Consider the following 19832-nt stretch of genomic DNA (forward strand, 5'->3'; position numbering starts at 1 on the left):
AAAATATGTTAGAGTCCTAACCCCCAGTACCTCAGAATGTGACCTCATTTGGAAATTGGGTGTTTATGGAGATAATCAAGTTAAAATGAGATCATTAGGGCAACCTAATTCAGTATGACCGGTGTGATTATAAAAGGGGGCAATTTGGACACAGAGACAGACATGCACAGGGGAAGATAACGTGAAGAGACCCCGGGAGAAGATGGCTATCTGCAAATGCCGGAGGCTACCAGGAGCTGGGAGCGAGGCCTGGAGCAGACCTTCCCCAGGCCTCCGAGAGAGCAGGGCCCTGCTGACGCTGGACTTCTGGCCTCCAGAACGGTGAGATAATACATTTCTGTCTTTCTAAATCATCCAGTTTGTGGTACTATGTTATGGTAGCCCTAGGAAACAAATTTTATTTATTTATTTTCAATTTTCAGTCTATGACTCATTGATAAGTCACAATTAGCAAAGTTTTTGTTGTTGCTGTTTTTTGCTAATCCTCACCCAAGGATATTTTTCCATTGATTATTAGAGAGAGTGGAAGGGAGAGGCAGAGACAGAGAGAGAGCAACATCGATGTGAGAAAGACACATTGATTGGTTGTCTTCTGCCCGTGCCCTGACCAGGGCCAGGGATTAAACCTGCAACCAAGGTACATGCCCTTGACCAGAATCAAACCCGCGACCCTTTAGTCCGAGGGCTGATGTGAACGTGAGGATTGCTGAACAGCACTTAGCAACACTGTTTTAGAAAGTGTACATGTGTAGAAAATCATTGCTAATACAACTCTTTGGAGGACTGCTCTTAGCAGGACCATAAGGGCATTTGTGTGTGGGGGCGGGGGGGGAAAGGGGTACCTCTGATGGTATGGGGCTTATTTGAGGGCCATATAAAATAAGAAGATTAGGACTTTTTGGACAAATAGATTGCCATAAAGCACACTAATGTAGATAAGTCTGGATGATGGCTTTTTCATTATCGAAGATAAACTTAAGATGGTTGCCTCCCCCACCCCACACATTAATTCATTGAGGGAGATGGGGGACAGTGCAGTTCATTGGGAGGATACTTTGCCCAGATGGATGGGCCCTCTTTGATTTTAATATGAATATTTATTTGAGTGTAAGTCTTTTGCTTATTATTACTTAATGTCACTAGAGTTGTTCAACTTGTTCTACTTGTGTCCTCATTAACTGAAGCAATTTTTGAACATAGTAATTTGATGCTATCCCTTCAATCTTAATCCAAAAATAACAACTGCAAACAAATATTGGAACTTTACTAAAAGGTTAGTTTTTCACAGTGATATGGGAGTGGCAATTCTGAAACTTAAAGGATTGAGCAAATTGAGCAAATGAGCAAATGATGATGATTCTCACTGTTGGAGAAGGGAGATACACATATGGAAAAGGAAGAATCCTGTGGTGTAGGATTAGAATTGCAGATGTCAATATGAATTCATTGCTCTTAATAAGTGTCCACATGTACATATTTCTTTTTTTAAAAAATATATTTTTATTGATTTCAGGAGGGAAGGAGGGAGATAAGAAACATCAATGATGGGAGAGAATCATTGATTGGCTGCCTCCTGCACACCGCCTACTGGGGATCAAGCCCACAACTCCGGCATGTGCCCTGACTGGGAATCGAACCGTGACCTGTTTTTTTTTTTTTTTTTTTTTTAAGAATTTTAAAAAATATTTTTATTGCTGTCAGAGAGGAAGGGGGGAGGAGAGAGAGAGAGGGAGGGAGGGAGGGGAGAGAGAGAGAGAGAGAGAGAGAGAGAGAGAGAGAGAGAGAGATATCAGCTGCTTCCTGCACGCCCCCTACTGGGGATCTCCGCAACCCTGGCATGTGCCCTTGACCAGAATCGAACCTAGGACCCTGCAGTCCGAAGGCTGACATTCTATCCACTGAGCCAAATCGGCTAGGGTGACCTCCTGGTTTATAGGTCAATGCTCAACCACTGAGCCACACCGACTGGGCCATATTTCTTAGTTTCAGTCTAATAGTAATGAATATATCCTGAGTCCTGGTCTGAGTCAGGACCATTCTCTACTTAATAAAACCAGGGCTCCTTGAAGAAATGGCTGATTCCTGGGCTGGGGTAGGGAGAGTCAAGATGAGCCTGGAACTTTTTATTGTACCAGAAAGTAAGGGAGTGCTAAGATAATAGGATATGTCTAAAGGTCAGTCATCTTGAAGCTCTCACTGCTTAAATTTGTGACAATTTGAGCATTGAAATGATGATGGGAATGGATTTTTTTTTTCACTCCTCACCCAAGGATATTTTTTCCATTGATTTTTATAGAGAGTGGAAGGAAGGGAGGGAGGTAGGGGGCGAGAGAGAGAGAGAGAGAGAGAGAGAGAGAGAGAAACATCATTGTGAGAGAGACACGTTGATTAGTTGCCTTCTGCACACACCCCAACCAGGGTCGGGAATTGAACCTGCAACCCAGTATGTGCCTTTGACTAGGAATCGAACCCATGACCCTTCGGTGCGCAGGCTGCCCCTCTAACCACTGAGTCACACCAGCCAGGGTTGGATTTTTACCCCAATTACTAAAATAAGAGTTATGCCCATCCAGCGTGGCTCAGCGGTTGAGCATTGACCTATGAACCAGGAGGTCATGGTTCAATTCCCAGTTGAGGCACATGCCCGAGTTGCAGCTCAATCCCCAGTAGGAGGCGTGCAGGAGATAGCTGATCAACGATTCTCTCTCATCATTGATGTTTCTCTCTTTCCCTCTCCCTTCCTCTCTGAAATCAATAAAAATATATTTTAAAAAAGAATAAGAGTTATGAGTTCATAATGATAATAAGTACATAAATAAATTAGAAAGGAGGAAAAAGCATTCCCACAATAGAATGCCAACCACTTGGCAATCATCATAGTAAAAACATGCTTGGGTGAGATTAATAAATATATGCTACTAGAGGCCCAGTGCATGATTGAATCATGCACGTGTAGGGTCCCCTACACGCTTTCGCTTTTCGCGGTGGAGCCTGGTACTGGAGCAGACAGGCACCCAGCTCCCATGCTTTTGATGGTCCGCGGCCGCTGAGGGGGACTACCCTGCTGTTGAGAGGCGCAGGGGGCGGGACTCCCGCCCCCTGTGCCTCTCAACGGCCGCTGAGGGGGGCTGCCACGGACACCTGGCTACCCTGCCGTTGAGAGGCGCAGCTGGGTGTCCGCGGCAGGCCCCCTCAGCGGCCGCGGATCTGGCCGTTGAGAGGCACAGGGGGCAGGAATCCCGCCCCCTGCGCCTCTCAACAGCAGGGTAGCTCCCCTCAGTGGCAGCGGAACCGTGCCTCTCAATGGCCAGATAGGCCACCCCAAGTCCCGCCCCCCAGCCTCCTGCCGCCCAATCGTGGGCGTAGCGGAGTGATGGTAATTTACATGTTACTCTATTATTAGATAGGATACTTATTGGGTGAAAACCTGATGACTCACAGGAAATTTATATAGGCTCAGTTTTCTTTCCCCAAATTATTAATTGCAGAGAGAAAAATAGTAAATTTATAGTGGAGAAACCTGGCAGGGTGTTGGGGAGACCTAAACCAAGTGATCATTGTTAACATCACCAACAATAGAATTTTACATCACTTCCTTCTGATGTATGTGATACATGGAGGATAATTTGCCCAGATGGATGGCAAATTATGACACTGTGTGATACTCCTGCCCAAATCTAGACACATTAAACGAACTTAATGAGGAAAGATCAGACAAACCCATGAATGATGGAAATTATTTTTAAAAATTAGATTGAATGTACTCTTAAAAAATGACCATGTAATGAAAGACAAAGGAAAGCTGAAGACCTCTTCCAGATTAAAGGAGTCTAATGAGGCATGACAATTACGTGCAAGGGTGATCCTGGATTAGATCCTGAACTGGAAAAGAAATCCTTGTACATCATTTGGACAACAGGCAAAATTTGATTATGGACTGTATTACATAATATTGTAGCAATGTTAAATTTCCTGATTTTTATATTTGTATTGTGGTTATGTAATATAATCTCCTTGTCCTTAAGAAATATCCACTGAAGTATTTAGAGATAAATGGACACAATATTTGCAATTTACTCCAAGTGGTTGAGAAAAAATATGTGTGAGTACACACACACACACACACACACACACACACACACTCACATGAGCATACAAATATGGCAAAATGTTAACAGTTGGGGCACATGGGTGAAGGATATAGGAGTTCTTTGTACTATTCTTGTTCCTTTTCTCTAAGTTTAAAATTATTTTGAAAAATTTTGTTTTTTAATTTCCTTCGGGTTCCTTCTTTGATACTTAAAAAATGTATTTCCCTTCTCTCTCCCACTTGCCATCTGAGGTCCTTATTAGGTAAGAGTTTGTGTAATCTCACTCTTTACAATTGAGACGTCCTGTGGGGTGGGGTGGCGGATGGAAATTGGTATCACTTACAATGGAGGTGAAATGACTAGGGCTCCAGCCTTCTGAGCAGTTGAAGAGGAAATGCTGCTGTTTTTTTGCAGGGTCTGTACCAGCTAAAGGGCTGTGGTTTGGGGTCTGCCCCACCTCCCTTGTTCTGGAGGGAAAGGGAAGCATTTTAGTCCCAGGAATCTTGTCATCATTATTTCATCTTAATTTGGTCATTGGTAACTGAGAGGAAAGGGGGAAATCACAGAGGTAGAAAGAGGGATGTGTATCCATTCTTAAGTGGCCAGGCCATACAAATGTGTGTGGGATCTCTAATCAGATGGATCTATCAAGCTAACCTGAGACCATTTTCATATTTAAATGCTTTGTATTGGACTACTGTGTGGTTAAATTTCTTTCATTTCCAGAATGATGCTTGTACAATAAAATAAAGCAGCCCAGTCCCCACATCCTTTGCTATAATTCCAGTATTTATAATAGACAACTGGATATTCAAATCCAGAGATTAGGTACAGATTTCACAATTACAAAGAGCCAAACATCAGCAACTCCCTCAAAGGACATTCACCAAAGGAGCAAAGCAGAGGCAGGAATATTGACAAAATGCTTTAACCAAAAATTGTACTGAAAAGAGATTTCTTAACAAGCCATCAAATTCACAGCCAACGAGAAACACGATGTTAGCAACATACCAGCATCCAGTATGTAACTAGTCAAACAAAGCTGTACATAGTTTACCATAGAAGAATTTGGGAGTCAGAGTGCATAGAAGGTCAAAGATTTGAAGTTAGCACACCCACTCCCCCCTCCCCCCCCTCCAGGTTCCTCAGTTTACCATTGGACCTTCATTCTGAGGACCTACCAGAGGCCCAATGCTAGTGCCCCCTGGTAGTGTGGGCATTTATTTATTTATTTTGGTCTATGTCAAAGGGCATAGGTAGTCTGCAAAACTTACTGTCTCCAAAAGCCAATGATGGGAGAAGGGGGTCCTAATATATGGTGGCAGGAGAAGATTTGACCTTGGGTGGTGGGCACACAATGTAATAAACAGATCTTATAACATAGAAATCCACACCTGAAATCTATATGTTCATGCTGACCAATGTCACCCCAATAAATTTTTAAAAAGCCAATGATAAGGAAGCATAGGCCTCTCCATTAATTTCACATATGATGAACAAAAGGTCCCAGATTGCTGTGGAGTGTGGAAGTGTACCTTCAACTCTGCCACCCATCCCCACTTCAAGTTCTGCATTCTTTTGTTTGAACTGGCTTGTTTCTCTTATCTCTCTCTGAACAGTGAATGCCCAACATGGGCTTAAAGTACTGTTATTCTCCTCGAGTGATTTTCATTTTTCTCGGGAACCCAAAGCCTTAACCTAAAAAACCCAACTGTTTATCTAGAGCTGGTGGAGCAGGTTTGCTCATGAAGTTACACCCTGTTAGCATCACATAGGCTGGGGAGCGTCTCTCCTGGAGAACTGAGCCAATTAAGATTCTCTAGCAAATTCTTGGCAGGTGTCAACCTGCCCGCACAAAGGCTCAGCAGCTACATCGCTTCCAAGATGTTACACCTCAGCATTGGGTTCCTATAGGGCTGGAGGGGCGCCCTGGGCTTCTGCTGCCCTGGCGCAGTCTTGGGACTTTGTGAGAGGCAGGTTTGCTCTTCAGAGGTCAGGTGTAGCTCTCCTTTGCCCAAGTACACGCCCAATTCCCAGGACAACTAAGCCAGCTATGTTTACATCTCCTTAGCAAAGGAGGTTGAGAAAGAACTGGCCTATATTCAGCGAAATGAAGTCTGGAGATTTTTAAACACACTGCAGATACAGTCAACAGGTTAAATAAGGAGACCCGTCTGGCTCATCTTTAAATTTCTCCTCAGAACTGCACTGCTGCTTTCTTTGTGGACCTTTAATTATATGCACTATTTTATAGTTTCAATTTCTTGCACATTGGTTTATTTTCAAAAGTATCAAAGAAACAGATTCAGTTTGTTTATGTACACAGATTTCAATTAAATTTGGCTTTTAATCATCCTGATACTCTAATGTATGTTATGTTGATATAACCGATATATTTTCATACATTATTATGACCTACATTTTGCTTTTTTAAAGCCTCATCTTTCCTTTATAATGGCCATAGCCAGCTTCACTGGAGTTCTCATCTTTGACCATGAATTTGGAGGGGAATGAATAAGTAAGTCATTTCTGAACCATGATTCAAGCACCTATTTAAAAAAGTAATAAAACCTTTCCCCTGCTGTCCCTCCACTTTTGGCTGGAGGCTCCACAAAAGTGGAGTGACCTGCTTGTGCCTGTGTGTGAACTGGGGTCTGTGTGAAATGAGGGAAATTGGGGGCCTGCTAAATGACCAAGGAATAAGTTCAAAAGCATGGGGTGAAACCAAATTTGTTTTCCACAATTTGCCTCAGGTTTGCCTTGCAAAGAGATTAGAAATCAAGACGGCTGAAAACAGTTTAAGAAAACCCTGAGGAATCGCCCGGAGATCTTTAATCAGTGAAGGACTGTGTTAACAACTATTCTTCCTAAGAATGGAACATGAATAAATGGGTTTAAATGGGCACAAAATAGAATGCACAATATTTGTTAAGAAAAAAAAGGGAAAATCCCTAACTGGTAAAACCTAAAATAAGTGACTATGGAGACTGGACCATATTTATTACAGAATAGAGTCCCCTCTCTAGGATTGGGTGTGATCAGGTTTCAGGTCCTTCCAGACGCAGGATTCTGAAAGGAAGGATGGGAACCAGCTTGATTTCAATGGATACCAGGAATTGGCATCAGTTGTAAAAGGCAATAGCAAGAGCTTTGCTCAGGTGTAGGGACAGGAAAACATACCACAGCGCAGAACACATAATAGCTGTATAATAAATACTTTGTGAATAAATACTGATTGGTTTATAAAGAAAGTCTTAGAAGCCAGTTGAATACCACTCTTGTTAACAGGTAACACTGACTTACATTCCCCTGGTTCTCACTGACACAAGACAACTTCATAGACACATACATACTGCACAAAAGTCTATGACATGTTTGCACAGGGGAGACGTTTCCAACTGGTCCCTGCTGTTCCCCACAGAAGGTTAGACAAACGTCCCCTCAGTCACTGTCCACCGTGACCCAGCATGCCTCCCGCCTGTGAAGCCACAAGCCCATTCACTTCAATGGCAAACTCCTGCGACATCAGGTGACCTTAGTCACAGACAGGAATAATTCAATGGGGCAGCAACTGTGGCAGGTGGGACTCCTTTCTTTGGGCAACAGATCTCAAGCCTTTACAAAGTTCTCAGAGACTCAAAATGACAGATGTCTTTTTTGAGCATCAACACATCCGAATCAGGAAGTGGATGATGGTCATTCTTTTGAGGGGAGTAGTTAACTTTTCAGGGGAGCTTGCTGTTCCCCTGCCAGAACAATTTTTCTTCCACTTTTTTCTTTTTCCATCGGCAGAGAAGTAGCATCTTAAAGGTCTTCCGGAAGGTTCTGTTGCAGAGGGCATAGCAAATGGGGTTGACAGTGCTGTTGACGTAGCACAACCAGTAGCCCAAGTGCCACAGGGTGACGGGGACGCACTTGTCACAGAAGGTGGAAACCAGGACCATGATGTTATAAGGGGTCCACGTGATGATGAAGGCCAGCAGGATGGCACTCAGGGTCTGGGCTGCTTTCCTCTCTTTGACAAGGACCATTCTCTTCCGCTTGGTTATTTGGTGGCTGAGGTTGGGATCCAGGCCTTTCGTGGAAGGGTCCTTGGACACGGGGGAGGAGCAGGGCATGATTTTCACCTTGCGACAGCCGTTGTTGGTCTCCTGGGTCCCATCCGCTTTCACCACCAAGCGGAACTTGTAGGCCACACATTTCTGACTCTTGGGTCTATGAGCAGCTGCTGGAGACAGGAAGTATTTTGGGGTGTCGTAGTCATTTTTTTCAGCTTGACCTTTCACAAAAGTTTCCTTGGTCTCTTCAGTACTGAAGTCTTCCTGTGGGCTGTCCTTGGCCTGACTCTTGTAGACCACCTGGAAGACAGGGTCAGCGGTGGGCTTGTCCTCATCCTCCGAGGAGGGGCAGCTGCTGCAGGTAGTGAGCTGCTCAGCTTTATCCCACTCAGTGCTTGGGCCGGAGGCTTGGGCCGGCTTCCCAGGGGTGCTCCTGCGGGAGGATGACCAGGAAGCGTGGCTCCGTTCCCTCTGGGCCAGCGTGGGCCGCGGGCAGCCAAAGCAGCTGAGCAGAGCCTTGTGAGCTGGCTTTCTCTTCTCCGTTTCAGCTACAGAGTCAGAGCCCTGGAGATCAGCAAGGTCCTTGGTCCGCTTCTCTGTTTCCCGGTAGATTCGGCAGTAGAGAATGGTCATGACAGAAACAGGAATGTAGAAGGCAGCAATGGCGGTGCCGAAAGTGATGGTGGGCTCAGAGAGGAACTGGATCTGGCACTCATCTGGAGGCACCGTTCGCTCCCCCACCAAGTACTGCCAGCAGAGGATCGCTGGGGCCCAGAGGATGAAGGAGATCAGCCAGGCCAAGCCAATCATGATGCCAGCCCTCTTGGGGGTACGCTTGGCCCGATACGTCAGGGGTCTTGTGATAGAAAAGTAACGGTCAAAACTGATCACCAGAAGATTCATGACGGAAGCGTTGCTGGCCACGTAGTCCAGTGCAAGCCAAAGGTCACAGGCCAGACTCCCGAGAGCCCAGCGTCCCATGAGGATGTAGGTGGTATAGAGATTCATGGAGAAGACCCCAATGATGAGATCTGCGCAGGCTAAGCTGAGCAGGTAATAGTTGTTCACCGTCTTCAGCTGACTATTGACTTTGAAGGAGATCATGACTAAGACGTTGCCCACAGTGGTGATCAGGCTGACCACAGCAGTCACAGCTGCAATGGTGATGACTTCCCACAACCCATGGCGTTCCAAAGGCTGGTGATTCACTGGGGTGCCATTGACAGTAGTTGCATTGTGGTAAGATTCTCCTTCCATCCTGGTGCAAGAATTTACATCAGGAGTAAGTCAGGTTCTATACTGTTCTCTTCTTTATCTAACACCTCTTCTGGGACAGCATCTGGAAGAGAGGGAAATACATTATCTTCACTTGCCAGCATGAATTTCTTTCCCACTCATTGTTTATAATTTTTAACAAAATACTGAATGTGGTCCCATACACATTTGGGGCAAGATGCTAAAATAAAATCTCTAAAGTTTTTTGGGAATTCTCACCCTAGATATTTTAAAATATATATATTTTATTGATTTTTACAGAGAGGAAGGGAGAGGGATAGAGAGTTAGAAACATCGATGAGAGAGAAACACTGATCAGCTGCCTCCTGCACACCCCCTATTGGGGATGTGCCTGCAACCAAGGTACATGCCCTTGACTGGAATTGAACCTGGGACCCTTCAGTCCGCAGACCGACGCTCTATCCATTGAGCCAAACCAATTAGGGCCACCCCAGATATTTTTATTTATTTATTTTTTGAGAGAGAGGAAGGGAGAGAGCAAGAGAGAGTGAGTGAGTGAGTGAGAGAGAGAAACAGTGATGTGAGAAACATCAATTGCTTCCCGTATGTGCCCCAACTTGCAACCTTGTAGTGGACATAAGGACACTCTAATCAACTGAGCCACCTGGTCAGGGCAAATCTCTAAAGTTTTGAACATTTTTATAAGGGCATCCTCCCTTTGCTTATGATTAATAATGCCTGAGTGCCTTTCATGTACAGGAGGCTGCTGCCCTCTTGTGGTTCTGAAAGGCAGTTTTTAAAAGGAACTGGGAGGATGAGAGCAATGGAAAAGGAAAGAGAATTGGATTGTTGGGGAGTATTAATGAGGAGAAAGCAGGTTACATTGTTACTTTCTACTCCAGTAGCCTTAAGGTCAGACACTTTTTAAGCTCCTGGTGATAAGTATTTAGCCTATCGTGCACTGGAGAAAAAGACAAGTTGTATAAACTCTATAGTCCAATTATTAGATTATTGAGTCTAATTATAAATTCAGTTATTAAACATTATTGAGGCATTGTTGTGAGCCAAGACTATATTACAAAACCTCACCCTGACTTAGTGCACATACTCCCAGTGCGGACCTGGTTTTCATTGAGAGGTTTGAAGTTTGCCCCACATGCTGAAGATGGTGACCCTCCCTTGGGCTATTTGCAGTGTCATAGAAATGTTTTAAAATATCTTTCTTTAATTTTTAATTTATTTTTTCTTTTTAAGATAATTTTTAAATTATAGTTGACATATAATATTAATTTCAGGTATACAACAGTGATTAAACATTTATAAAACGTATGAAGTGATCACCCTGATTAATCTAGTACCCATTTAACACCATACATAGTTATTACAATATTATTGACTATATTCCCTATGCTGTACTTTATTTTTTTTATATTTGCATGATTTAAAATGTTTTTATTGAATTTATTGGGGGTGACATTGGTTAATAAAATCATTGGTGCAACTCTATAATGCATCATCTGTATATTGTATTATGTGTTCACCACCCAAATACCTTTTTACTTATTTATTTATTGTTAATTCTCACCCAAGAATATTTCTTCTATTGACTTTTAGAGAAAGTGGAAGGGAGGGAGGGAAGGAGGTAAGGAGGGAGAGAGATAGAGACAGAGAGAGAGAGAGAAAGAGAGAGAGAGAGACATTGAAGTGGGAGAGACACATCGATTGGTTGCTTCCGGAACTCACCCTGACCGGGCTGGGATTGAATCTGCAACCCTTGACTGGGAATCAAACCTGGGACCCTTCAGTGTGTGGGCCGATGTTCTAACCATTGAACTACCATCGAGCAATACCTGGACCCTTCTGGTCAGGGCCAAATACCTTTTTAAAATCTGACTACAAAGTAATATGCTCTTTGTAAAAGTTGAAGCAATGTCCACATGTATAACTTAGAAAACAGAAGTCTCCTCTAGTTGCGACTCACAGAGGAAGCAGTGCTAACAGGTTAGTGTGTATTTTGACAGCTTTTCTTTATGCATATTAACCAACATTTAAATACAGTTATTTTAAAAAAATATATTTTTTATTGATTTTTTACAGAGAGGAAGGGAGAGGAATAGAGAGTTAGAAACATCGATGAGAGAGAAACATCGATCAGCTGCCTCCCGCACACCCCCCACGGGGATGTGCCCACAACCAAGGCACATGCCCCTGACTGCAATCGAACCTGGGACCCTTCAGTCCGCAGGCCGATGCTCTATCCACTGAGCCAAACCGGTTAGGGCTAAATACAGTTATTTTTAAGTGGTTGAATTTTTTTTAAGTGGGTGAATTTTTAATGTTTACACTCTGAATGTTGTTTTTTACTTAAAAAATCATCACAGACTTCTTTTGCATCAGTAAATCTTTGGGATCAAAGAAAAATTTACTTTATTTATTTTTTGCCTTTTAATGATAGCTCACTATTTCACTTAATGGATGTACTATAATTTACTTAATCAATTCCCCATTGATAAATTCCAAATTTAAAAATATTATATTTTCTAGTTTAAAAATTTATGTACATGATAAAAGCTTTAATGGTTACATAAGGGAAAATGGTAAAAGATAGGTCTTCCTCCCACCTCTGACCTCCATACTCTCTAGCACCCTTTTCCAGAGGTAACCAGTTACCATTTCTTTTTTTTTTTAAATGTCTTTTTATTGATTTCAGAGAAGAAGGGAGAGGGAGAGAGAGAGAGAAACATCCATGATGAGAGGGAATCCATGACTGGCTGCCTCCTGCACGCCCCCTATAGGGGATCGAGCCTGCAACCCAGGCATGTGCCCTTGGCTGGAATTGAACCTGGGACCCTTCAGTCCACAAGCTGACGCTCTACCCACTGAGCCAAACCGGCTAGGGCCAGTTACTATTTCTTATCTTTCCTTCCAAACAATAATGTGTGCATATAACATATATTTGATGATATATGAAAATAGCATTACAAAATTCCAGGCACCATGGCATGATGATAGGAAGCGGAGAGAGGAGGCTTTTTGATGGCCCTCAGAGCGTGCTATGTGGCAATACCTGCTCTGTCTGCTGGTTGGTTTTGACTTCTTTAGTAACAGTAATTGATATAAAGATGACAAATTTGTGAAGGGCTATATATTTTTTGTTTTATATTTTAAACTGTATCTTTAGATTTTTAAAATCTCAAATTCAATATGGCACTGAAGACATTGTCTTGTAACAGAATCCAGATTCTCCTACCTTCGTCATCCTGCACCCTTCTCTTTCACATCCCGACTAACGCAGTCCAATTTACCTATGAAATATTTCTCTTATTGGTCCCTTTCCATTCCTGCTGCTACCACACTGGTCCAGCCTCCTGTTATCTTATACCAATAACTTCTTGGTATCACCAACATCCAAAAGCTGGCAAAGTAAATCCCAAGAGTGCCAGATCACCAGACTCACCAGAACCTGAAAAGATCAAAGTTACTTTATACCCTACAATTATCTGGGCAAATGCCATCACAGACTGTCTTCCAGTTGTCAGTACCAGGCTGTGCAGTGCAAGAATTTTCTTCTTTCCTCCCCTCCTTCCTTCCTCCCTTCCCTCCCACCCTCTCTCTCCCCCTCCTTTCAATCAATATTTATTGACTGTCTATTATGTGATAGACTCTAATGCTGGGGGTACTATGGACAAGACCCTAGTGGGGGTATAGATAAATATCTGGGGGTTGGTTCTGCATGCCATAGGGCACATATGAAGGGCATCTAACCTAGTCAAGTGATGGTGGGGAAAACACACTCTGAGGAAAAATTTCCAAGCCAAGACTTGAAACATGAATGGGCTTTATCTAGGCAAAAGGGGTGGGGTGGAGTTGGGGGAGAATGTTTCAGCCCCACCAGGGAAGAGCTTGTTTGTAAGCCCAAAGGCAAAAGGAGGCACCCAGTCCTAGGAAGCCTGAGATGTGAGAGGTGAGCCTAGAGTGGTTGAGGGTAGGGTGAGAGGGGCAGGAGTGGACCTGAGAGACAAGTCTGCTTTCTGGGAGAACTGTGTCAGCTATTTCCAGACTCCCCACCTGCTCTGAAGGTGGTCCCAACATCCACGGTGCTGGGGAGACATAATAAGATGAACTGACTGCTTGTTGAGTTGTTCTAATCAAGTCTTCAAAATAGAAATAATTGGTGTTTTGGAAGGATTTAATTCCCACTTAATTTTAGTGAGCAATTTATAACAGATAAATTGAGTGCTTATCCTCTCTGACCTGATTCTTTATTTGCAAAAATAAGGAAATTGGACTATAAAATCTAAGATACCTACATTTCTATGGTTTTGTATTTTATGTAACGTGATGGTTAATTGTATTTGTCCACCTGATTAGGCTATGGTACCTTGCTTGGTCAAACAGCCATGTAGATGTTGCTGTGAAGGTATTTTTTAGATGTGAGTAACATCTAAATTAGTAGACTTTAGGTAAAGCAGATTACCCTTCAGAATGTGGGTGAGCCGCATCCAATCAGTTGAAGGTCATAAGGGAAAAGACTGAGGTTTGCCAAAGAGGAAGGAATTCTGCTTCCAGACTCAAGACTATGGCACTGACTCCTGCTGGAATTTCTAGCCCTCTGGCCTGCACTGCGCATTTCAGACTTGCTCGCCCCCACAATTGCATGAACCAATTCTTTAAAACTTTCTCTCTCTCTCTCTCTCTCTCTCTCTCTCTCTCTCTCTCTCTCTCTCTCTCTCTCTGAAAAGCAGAATAAACTCGTTGATACATGGAAAAGCAGCTCAGTTAGAGTGGCAACATCATCTCATAATTATACAACTGAACCCGGCATTGGGAGCTTCAGGTTCAAATCACAGCTTTGAGCTATGACTTTCAGCATAGTACTTACCCTCTCTAAATTTCAGACTCAAACTTTTAAAGTGGGGATAATAAAGAGTCATTACCTCATAGGAATATTTTAAGGATTAAGTGAGATAATCCATGTTAAGTGTTTCTCAAAGTGCCTGGCACGGTAATATTCATTACAAAGCTGCAAGCCATCTGGCAGGAAGGACATCAGGAGACGCTTCCTGCTGTGGGAATGGGTCTGGGGCGTGGTCTATTAGGGGACAAAGTGGGATGAGACCATGAGGCAGCACTTTGGTGTTTGAGATACAGGCTGTTTGAGGTACTTTGTGGTGCAAGTGATACGTCTCCCTTTAGTTTGTGTAGCTGGTTTTCTTCTAGGGGCAGAGCAAATTGTTCCCAACCAGCAAAACAATAACCTTGAAGAGAGCCAAGGCTAACACAGTCTTCCTCCAAGTCTGCTCATTAAGACTATTTCAAGATGCTTGATTGAAAAAAGAAATGGTTCCATGGTTGAGAGGATGCCGTATCCTATATAATAAAAGCAAAATATGCAAATCGACCGAATGGTGGAACTGAGTGATCGACAGGGGGGTGGGGGGGGGGAGCTGGTGAGCAGGCAGCGCCAGGCCAGCCAAGGCACTTGGGGGGGAGGGGGCAGTGACGGGGTGGGGGCGGGGGGGGCAGCAGTGACCAGTGGCTCCTGCACGCCCCCTACTGGGGATCGAGCCCACAACTCCCAACTGGGAATTGAACCATCATGGGTTGATGCTCAACCACTGAGCAACACTGGCCAGGCTCAGATAACTTTTATTACAGCATATTGTCATATGTTTTATTATTATTGTCTAATTTTATTTATTTATTTAAATCCTCACCCGAGGGTATTTTCCCACTGATTTTTAGAGAGCGTGGAAGAGAGAGGGAAAGACAGAGAGGAATATCAGTGTGAGAGAAACACGTCGATTAGTTGCCTCCTGCACACACCCCGACCAAGGCTGGGGGCAGGGGATGAGCCTGCAACTGAGGTACATGCCCTTGACAGGAATCGAACTTGGGACCCTTTGGTCCACGGGCCGAAGGTCTCTACCCACTGAGTCAAACTGGCTAGGGCTATTGTTGTCTAATTTATAAATTAAACTTTATCTTATGTCTGTAGGTACGGGAAAAAACAGTATATAGGTTTCAGTACTATCCCCAGTTTCAGGCATTTGCTGGGGTCTGGAACATATCCCCTATTGATCAGGGGGACAACTGCGTGGTAGAGGCTGGGATCCTCTTAAACACTAATGCACAGGACAAGCTACCACCACCAAAATGATCTCTCTCTAAATGTGCCAAGCTGAGAAACTCTTGATTTGTGCTATTGTCTGGCATGAGATTTATATGTGGATGTTCACCTTGATGAGAGCCCAAATCTGTGGTGTGCGTGAAACTTAACCTGTTTCTGCCTCCACCCCCAACAAAGCCCTGATTGGCAGAAATTTGCCAAATTTCTGTGGTGTAACAGTTTCCACTGTGGCCCATTTCAAGATATCAAGTTTATGTACTGACCATAGAATTAGGAAGAGACAATGTACCAAACCTTTATCAGTTCTGGCCACACAAGGGGGACAGGTTGTCCACTGGGTTCTTAAAAATAATATTCATATCCATCTGTATCTCCTGTTAGCTCCTCTATGGTGTGCAGAGAAAAGGATACAATGTTCTCTACCCTTCTCATTTTCCTGTTGTTTTAGTGTTTCTCTAGAGGTAGGATTACTTGAGTTCAACATGGGAATGAATAACTTAATCCTGAACACCATGGTAAATCTTAATTTTACAAGTAGAGACAAGGGGAAAAAAAGGGGGGAAATACTATTATCCTGCCCTGCCAGCATGGCTCAGTGGATGAGCATCGACCTATGAACCAGGAGGTCATGGTTCAATTCCAGGCAAGGGCACATGCCCAGGTTGCGGACTCCATCCCCACTGGGGGTGTGCAGGAGGCAGCCAATCAATTATTCTCTCTCACCATTGATGTGCCCTTCCTCTCTGAAATCAATAGAAATATACTTAAAAAATACTATTATCCTGACAACATTCTCTCCTACATTTCCTCTCGACTAATGGCATCAACTATTTGGTCATTCAAGCAAGAAACCTGGGCATCAATCCTAACTTCTCATCCCCCTGACCTTCCCACTTACAAGTGGACACGAAGTCCTGATAATTCTTCAGTCTCCTCTCTGTCCCTATTATCTTCCTCCTTGGCGCCCAACTTAATTCAGGCCCTATTTGTGGCCTAGATTTTTCCAATGGTTTCCAAATGCCTTTGCCTAGAATTCTAATTCTCCTCCACAGAATAGCAACCAGGCAAACTCCTGCTCAACCCTCAGGCCCTGGCTTAAGGGTCTATTTCTCGTGAAGCCTTGGGCAACTACTCACTTAGGTATAGTTTAAATTTTCTTCCCCTGGGCCTTCACCTTGAACCACCCACTGTACTCACCACACTACTGCAATCATCTGTTTACAGGAGTATTTTTTCTTGTGGGAAGTGAGCTATTTGAGGGCAGACAATGTTTTTCTTTTTGTTTTTTGTTTTTTAAATCTTCAGGACCTAGCACTGTGCCTGACACTGAGTAGATAACTAAAACAATGAATAGTGTTATGTGTGTGTGTGTGTGTCTTTTTTAAGCCAGAAAAGACTGGGGAGGAAGAAAACACTTGTTTTGCAACACTCATTGGATGATGGACATTTTAAGTCCTTGGTTTTATTTCATGTGGTTTCTGTAATACAAAGTTAAAAATGACTCCCATGTACCCTTATAACTACTTGCCCTTCTTCCTCTTGGTTAAAAATATAGACTGATCCATGAAATGGACTACTTACTATTTAGGTATAAAAGAAACCAAACATTAATGAGTCTCAAAAAATTTCTGCTGAGTAAGTGAAACACTCGGATAGACTGCAGTGAGAATGCTAGTTCCCCCTTACCTAGCCCTGTTACACCAGGCGAGTTAACTTCTCTAGGGTTGTTTCCTCACATGCAAATGGGGATAACAGGGCTGTTAGCGGGATTTCGTGCTCATGTGCTCAGTAAGAGTGAGCTAAAGCAGTTACTTCTGCAGGCATTCTCTTGAGGACCTCCAGGGCCAGGCCTCCCCATCACCAGTTTTGTGCCCATCTCTCCCCTCCTAGTTGCTGGCTGCAGTCCACACCCACCTCTCCCCTGCGACCCACTCGTCTTTTCCTCCACACCTGCTCTTGTTCAGTACCTTTAAAATTATATGCATTCTTAATAATCAGGAAATTAAACTGCAAAAGTAGTTTTATGCAAATACACCCATATTTTTTTTGTGTATATATATATATATATATATATATGTACATACACACACATACTTTATTTTACAAAAACGAATTCATATTACACAAACTGTTCTATAACCTGTCCTTTCACTCACCACTGTCCCTACCCCATACCCACCCCGTCCCACTGCGGGCTCCCCCAGGTCGGGCCTTCCTCGGAGCCCCCAGCCCGCCCCGAGCCCAGCTCCCGCCCCACCTGCCCGGCCCGGCCGCCCCGCCCCCGCCCCGGGCTCCGTCCCGGCCCGCACGCCGCGCCGCAGGCACCGGGCCCCTCGCGGCTCCCGCGCGGCCGTTTCCGGTGGGGCGCGGCGCCTCCGCGCGGCCCGGCTCCTGCGCGCTCAGCACGGCTGGCCGCGGCCCGATGCAGACGGACCGCGGAGCCCGGGGCGGCCACGGACGCCGGCCCGGCCGCGACCGGCCCGGCGGAGATCGCGACCGCGAGAGGGCGGGGGCCGCGGCGGCGGTGGCGAGAGGCGGCGGCGGGGACGGAGGCGGCCGCCGGGGCCGCGGTCGGGGTTTCCGCGGCGGCCGTGGACGAGGCGCCCCGCGGGGCGGACGCCGGGAGCAGGGAGGCCGGGGCGCCGGAGCCAGAGCGCCGGTAAGAGGCGATGGTTGGGGGAGTCGGGCCCGGGCTGGTGGGGTCCTGGTGGCGAGCCAAGAGCCGTGAATGGCGTCCCGGGCGCGCGCGCAGGGACGGCCGCGGCGCCTGCGCGGGGCGGGGGGAGGGGGGAGCGCGCCGGGCGTGCACGTGGCGCCTCCGCGGGTGCGCCTCTCGCCTCCTCCCCGCTGGGTTGGCCCGGACTCAACGGGGTCCGGGACGTAGTGGTGCAGAACCCAGGGCCCCAGGCGGTGTCGGGGCTGCAAGCCTAGGGGGCCGGTTGGCTTCGGGCGGGTGTCAGTGGGAGTGGGTGGGAGTGGGGCCAGGGCGTGGTCTCCAGGACGTAACACTTGGGCAGCCTTACCTTACGGGGAGACATTCCTGCTATTAGCAGAGAAGGGATTTTTAAATTTATTTTTTAGTCTGTTGTGTTCACTGTGCTATGCCTGGCACACCGTAGGCACATAATAAATGTTTATAGAATGAAAGAATGGCCCGGATGGACTGGACTCATAATACTTGGGGATGGGATCAGATGCATAATTCTCCTTTATAAAGTGTAGTTCTCTTTTATTATATACTAGTGACCTGGTGCATGAAATTTGTGCACATCAAAAGGGGATTAGAGGAAATAATTTAATATTGCTATTTGCCCTTTCTCTATAACAGAAGTGTCAGAGATGAAAGAAAATTAGTAAAATGTATATGGAAACCTTCCTCCTGTCAGAGTCTGGGGCTCACCACGGAACCCAGAGTCAAGTCCCTGCCCACCCACAGGCACCTCAAAATCACATGAGACCCACACCTGGCCGGCCGCCCCTCCTCCCCCCACAATTGGACTAGATCCAGACCAGGCCAGTCCCACCCTTGTCAAGCCCTGCCGGGCAGGGGTCACAGCCTCAGGTCCCCCGTCAAGCGCCACCAGCATGGGGGGCACAGCCTCAGGTCTCCCGTCAAGCCCCACTGGGCGGGGGGCATGGCCCAAGGTCCCCTGTCAAGCCCAGCAAGGCAGGGGGGCGCAGCCTCAGGTCCCCCGGCCTAGTGCTGGGGCGGGGGGCGCAGCCTGAGGTCCCCTGTCAAGCCCAGCTGGTTGGGGGGTGTGGTCTGAGGTCCCCTGGCCTGGTGCTGGGGTGAGGGGGCGTGGCCTGAAGTCCCCTGTCAAGCCCCACCTGGTGGGCTTGAGGTCCCCCGGCCTGGTGCTGGGGCGGGGGTAGCAGCCTGAGGTCCCCTAGCCCAGCACCAGGATGGGAAGTGCACCTTGAGGTCCCCTTTCAAGCCCTGTGGGTGGGAGTTGCAGCCTGAAGTCCCCTATCAAGCCCTGCTGGGTGGGGGCCGTGGCCTGAGCTCCCCTGTCAAGCCCCACAGGGGTGGGGGTGGGGGAGGGTGTAGTCTCAGGTCCCTGCTGATTGCTCTTTAAGGCTCCTTATGGGAACTTGGCCTCAGCTGTGGGGGCAGCCATCTTTGTGATGGAGTGATGGTCAATTAGCATATTTCCTCTTTGTTAGATAGGACTAGAGGCCCAGTGCATGAAATTCATGCACAGCGGGGGGGGGGGGGCCCTCAGCCTGGCCTGTACTCTCTCCAATATGGGACCCCTTGGGGGATGTCTGACTGTCGGGGATCAGGCTTAAACCGGCAGTCGTACATCCCTCTTGCAA

At 45.8% G+C, this 19832-nt stretch overlaps 2 protein-coding genes across 2 annotated transcripts in view; one reads left to right on the forward strand and one right to left on the reverse strand.

Moving 5' to 3' along the window:
• Positions 1-7816: 7816 nt before the first annotated feature.
• CHRM5 (cholinergic receptor muscarinic 5) lies at positions 7817-9518 on the reverse strand (the record flags this gene model as incomplete). Its single annotated transcript, XM_079769985.1, has 1 exon — positions 7817-9518. The coding sequence occupies exon 1, from the start codon at positions 9404-9406 to the stop codon at positions 7817-7819; it is 1590 nt and encodes a 529-aa protein (XP_079626111.1). The 5' UTR covers positions 9407-9518.
• An 8306-nt stretch (positions 9519-17824) lies between these two features.
• The window catches only part of AVEN (apoptosis and caspase activation inhibitor), a 177790-nt gene continuing 175782 nt past the window's right edge, over positions 17825-19832 (forward strand). The window contains exon 1 of the mRNA XM_079768756.1: positions 17825-18174. Within this exon, the coding sequence (XP_079624882.1) occupies positions 17938-18174 (237 nt within the window). The 5' untranslated portion in view covers positions 17825-17937. The remainder of the gene's footprint in view (positions 18175-19832) is intronic.

This window comes from Cnephaeus nilssonii (genome assembly GCF_951640355.1).
Source record: "Cnephaeus nilssonii genome assembly, chromosome: 4".
In the NCBI taxonomy this organism is placed as follows: Eukaryota; Metazoa; Chordata; class Mammalia; order Chiroptera; family Vespertilionidae; genus Cnephaeus; species Cnephaeus nilssonii.